Source organism: Etheostoma spectabile, unplaced genomic scaffold (assembly GCF_008692095.1).
Source record: "Etheostoma spectabile isolate EspeVRDwgs_2016 unplaced genomic scaffold, UIUC_Espe_1.0 scaffold00018916, whole genome shotgun sequence".
In the NCBI taxonomy this organism is placed as follows: Eukaryota; Metazoa; Chordata; class Actinopteri; order Perciformes; family Percidae; genus Etheostoma; species Etheostoma spectabile.
Window position 1 is genome coordinate 23,404 of NW_022604565.1, and position 4,843 is coordinate 28,246.

A 4,843-nucleotide genomic window follows, 5' to 3' on the forward strand; every position below is an offset into this window, starting at 1 on the left:
AAGGGTCCTGGGGACCCGAAAGGACAATGCCCTGGGTCCCTGGGACCCAAAGGATAACATCAAAGGGTCTTCGGGTCCCAGGGACCCGTGGAACCAGTAGAACGATGCCATGGGTCCCCGGGACCCCCCCATCCGGGGTCCCGGGGACCCACCCTTGTTCGATGTCATCTTTCTCCTACCCTTGAGGCCTCAACCTCGCCATTGGGGTCCCTGGGACCCAGGGTTGTGTGTGTGTCTGTCTGTGTGTGTGTGTGTGTGTGTGTGTGTGTGTGTGTGTGTGTGTGTGTGTGTGTGTGTGTGTGTGTGTGTGTTTGTGTGTGTGTGTGTGTGTGTGTGTGGTGTGTGTGTGGGTCTGTGTGTTGTGTTTGTGTGTGTGTCTGTGTGTGTGTGTGTGTGTGTGTGTGTGTGTGTGTGTGTGTGTGTGTGTGTGTGTGTTCCAAACAGATTCAAGGTTTGTTCGGGGCCTCATCCACACGGGCCAAGAGGCTACGGGCGAACACACTCGGCACAGTAGTAGGCCCGCGTGCAGCTTCCACAGATGTATCTCTTGCAGCCACCGCAAACGATGTGTGATTTGCGGTCCTTTCTCTCCGGACAGAGCTGACACCGCTTCCTTTTGCTTTGCATCCTCGGTGTGTCCGGTTCAGAATCCCCATGCTCCTCTAGGCCCCTTGTGACTGTGCCACCGCCGCCGCTGTCGCAATCGCCACCACCACCACCACCACCACACACAGCCGTGACGACGGCTTTGACAAGCGCGGCGGACGCCTCCGTGCGAGGCAGACGCCGCCGTCTCTCGATGAGCGGATTCACAAGCGCCCTTCCCAACTGCTCGAGGAACGCCCTCCTCTTGTTGAGCTTGCCGCGCATCCACTCGGGCCTGAGCTCTCGCCACAGCACAAAGGCGTTGTAGGCGGACACGTCGAGGATGTTGTGGAACACGGCGAGGGGCCAGCGCGCTGTCTTCCTGCGGCAGCTGTACGTGCCCACGAGCTTGTCCAGGTTGTCGACCCCGCCCTTGGTGTGGTTGTAGTGGAGGATGATGTCGGGTTTGGCTTGCCTGCCGGCGCCGACGCCCGCATCCCCCGTGTGCAGCGTGCTCAGCAGCACCACGTTCCTGTGCTTCTTGGGCACGTAGGACACCAGAGTGGCGACGGGCGTGAAGGCAAACTTGGACGAGAAGACCGCACGGCCCTTGGTGGCGAGCAACGCACCCGGCAGCTCGGGCTTGTTTTTGCGCATCGTGCCCACCACGGTGAGGCGCCGCTCGGAGAGCAGTCGCTGGGCCAGCGCGTAGGAGGTGAAAAAGTTGTCGCACGTCACGTTACGCGGGCCCCTCAGGCCCTCGGTCACATCCAGCAACACGCGGGAGCCCAGATTCTTCTCGGGCGTGCCGCTCACCGACTTGCCCGTGTAGAGCTGCATGTGCCACGCGTAGCTGGAGCCGGCGTCGCAGGCCACCCACGACTTGAGTCCGTACCGGGCGGGCTTGCTGGGCATGTACTGGCGGAAGGCGCAGCGACCTTGTGAAAGTGGCGTGTCAAAACAAGAAGATGGAACACGATGGATAGAGATGGAAGAAAAACACACACACACACACACACACACACACACACACAAAGACAAGTGTACGGCAGAGGTACAAAAAACACAACCGAGCAAAAAAAAAAAATATATATATATATATACAACACCTCGAAAGGGCACCAGCTGCTCGTCCACCGTCACGTCGGCGCCCGGGTTGTAGAGGCGAGGCAGCTGCCGCGTCCACTCGTCCCACACCTCTCGTACGGCCGCCAGTTTGTCCGAGGCTCGGCGGGCAGCTCTCGACTCGCGGTCGTCGAATCGCAACAGTCTAGAGTACGCGTGGAACTGCTTGATTGGCATCGTGGCGCGGAAAATGGCCCTGCCACTCTCCTCGTGCCACAGGCTCTCCAAGGCCTCGTTGCGGGACCGGTACACGCCCGCGAGGAGCAGCAGCCCGAGGTAGCCTCGCAGGTCCGTGACGTCCATCGCTTTCCACTTGCCGCCTGTGGCACATCTCCTTTGACCCTCGAGGTTTGTGGCGGCCACAACCATGTCTTCGATTTGCCGCGTGACAAACAGGCCAAACGCAGACACTATGTCGTGGACGTGTTCCGCGGCGTACTCTGTGGGTCCCGGGCGCTGCAGTAGCAGCAGCACGGCAGCAGCGGCGGCAGCGTCTGTCGTGTCCTCTTCTTGGTCGGGTTTGTCCTTTTCGGTGGCGTGGCAATGAGGTCTTGGGACACTGGGATGACACGTTTTCGAGGCCCATTTGATTTTGCCATCTCTTGACACAAATGTTTCCTCATCCTGCTCGTCCTTCTCTTGCCCCTCGTCTTCACTACCCTCTTCTTCTTCTTCTTCTTCTTCTTCTTCATCTTCATCTTCTTCTTCATCTACATCTTCACTCTTCGTCTTCTTCGTCTTCCTTGCCCCCTCTTCTTCTTCTTCTTCTTCTTCTTCTTCTTCTTCTTCTCTTCTTCTTCTTCTTCTGTTCTCCTCCTTGGTCTTGAACTTCAACGTCCACTTGGCCTTGGTCATCATCTTTGATGTCGTCGTCATCGTAGCAGCAGTAGTCTTTTTCTCTGCTGTGGTCGTGTATACGTTGGTCCTCTTGTGGGTTTTCTCCGTTTTGTACCTTGGCTTCAGCGGGGACATTGCGAGCGGCACCGCCGCTCAAGAGAATCCGATGCAGCTTCAACTCCAGTGTCAAACGACGGGCCATGCTGCAGCTTCTGCCCCGGCTGTGCCGAGCCACGTGCAAAAAGTGCACAGGTCCAAAACAAGATGACGTGAAAAAGAAAATGACAACAACAAGAAGACAAATGTGTCTAAAGTGTATATATATTATGTGTGTGTGTGTGTGTGTGTGTGTGTGTGTGTGTGTAATAAAAATAATTAGTAGACAGATGTCAAGCCTTTAGTTTTCTTTTTTTTAACCTCCCTTTCCACTCGCCTTTGCCTTTCCTGTTTTTACCACAGCTACAAGCCACTGGCCAGGATCCCAGGGACCCAAAGGCGGGACGATGCGAGGGTAGCAGAACTAATACAACCGATTGAGTGTACCACGGGTCCCTGGGACCCGAAGGACAATGCCACGGGTCCCTGGGACCTGAAGGACAACGTCAAGGGTCCCCGGGACCCGAAGGACAATGTCAAGGGTCCCAGGGACCCAAAGGACAACGTAATGGGACCTTTGGACCCGAGGGACAACATCAAGGGTTCCGTGTCCCCGAAGGACAATTTCAAGGGTCCTATGGACCAGAAGCACAATGTCAAGGGTCCTATGGACCAGAAGCACAATGTCAAGGGTCCTATGGACCCGCAAGGACAATGCCACGGGTCTCTGGGACCCGAAGGACAATGCCACGGGTCTCTGGGACCCGAAGGACAATGCCACGGGTCTCTGGGACCCGAAGGACAATGCCGCGGGTCCATGGGACCCGAAGGATAACGTCGAGGGTCCTATGGACCCAAAGGCCAATGCCACGGGTCCCGGGGACCCGAAGGATAACGTTGAGGGTCCATAGGACCCAAAGGCCAATGCCACGGGTCCCGGGGACCCGAAGGATAACGTTGAGGTCCATAGGACCCAAAGGCCAATGCCACGGGTCCAGGGACCCAAAGGACAATGCCACGGGTCTCTGGGACCCGAAGGACAATGCCACGGGTCCATGGGACCCGCAAGGCCAATGCCACGGGTCCTGGGGACCCGAAGAATAACGTCGAGGGTCCTATGGACCCAAAGGCCAATGCCACGGGTCCCGGGGCCCCGAAGGATAACGTTGAGGGTCCATAGGACCCAAAGGACAATGCCACGGGTCACAGGGACCCAAAGGACAATGCCACGGGTCCCAGGGACCCAAAGGACAATGCCACGGGTCTCTGGGACCCAAAGGACAATGCCACGGGTCCATGGGACCCGAAGGCCAATGCCACGGGTCCCGGGGACCCGAAGGATAACGTCGAGGGTCCTATGGACCCAAAGGCCAATGCCACGGGTCCCGGAGACCCGAAGGATAACGTTGAGGGTCCATAGGACCCAAAGGCCAATGCCACGGGTCCCAGGGACCCGAAGGATAACGTCGAGGGTCCTATGGACCCAAAGGCCAATGCCACGGGTCCCTGGGACCCGAAGGATAACGTTGAGGGTCCTCTGGACCCGAAGGACAATGCCACGGGTCCCTGGGACCCAAAGGACTCTGCCGCACTACAACTCTGAACGTATCACAAGTGTGAGCGACCTTGTTGACGTACTCACAGACCATGTGAACCGTGACACGTTTGTGTACGTGGAAACTGTGTATGCAACTCTGCGTCTGATCGGGAGTGTGAACTTAGCCGAAAGGTTGGCTACGTACATACGTAGCCTCAGCGTCTGAACGTCAGTGTGCCCTAAACTGTTTTTTGGAGCCTTACCCAATTGTACACAGATACACATTACTGCATGTGAATAAAATGAATGCTTGTCAAAACCCCGGATTCCGTGTCCAATTGTGTACCACAAACTAATAAGGACAGTTGTACCACGTTGGTGACAGACCCAGGGGGCAACGTCAAGGGTTCTGGTGACGTGAACGACAATGCCATGGGTCCCAGGGACCCGAAGGACAATGCCATGGGTCCCGGAGACCCAAAGGACAATACCATGGGTCCGCGGGACCCAAAGGACAACATCAAGGGTCCCTGTGAGCTGAACGACAATGCTTTGGGTCCCAGGGACCCAAAGGACAATGCCACGGGTCCCGGGGACCCGAAGGACCACACTATGGGTAAACTGCACGGGTCCCCGTGACCCGAAGGACAACACAAGGGTTAA

At 57.1% G+C, this 4,843-nt stretch overlaps 1 protein-coding gene across 1 annotated transcript; it reads right to left on the reverse strand.

Annotated features, from left to right (window-relative positions):
• Positions 1–486: 486 nt before the first annotated feature.
• LOC116683273 (piggyBac transposable element-derived protein 4-like) lies at positions 487–2,682 on the reverse strand. The gene is made up of 3 exons (XM_032509831.1): positions 2,663–2,682; positions 1,695–2,269; positions 487–1,523 (listed from the first exon to the last, which is right to left on the reverse strand). The coding sequence occupies exons 1-3, from the start codon at positions 2,680–2,682 to the stop codon at positions 487–489; spliced, it is 1,632 nt and encodes a 543-aa protein (XP_032365722.1).
• Between the last annotated feature and the right edge of the window lie 2,161 nt (positions 2,683–4,843).

Excerpts from the sequence above, each read along its gene's own strand:
- LOC116683273 (XM_032509831.1), bottom strand. The coding sequence starts at position 2,682 with ATGTCCCCGCTGAAGCCAAG. Across the intron at positions 2,270-2,662 it reads ATGTCCCCGCTGAAGCCAAG|TGTCCCAAGACCTCATTGCC; the intron begins GTACAAAACGGA and ends GTGTCATCCCAG. Across the intron at positions 1,524-1,694 it reads GCAGCTGGTGCCCTTTCGAG|GTCGCTGCGCCTTCCGCCAG; the intron begins GTGTTGTATATA and ends CACTTTCACAAG.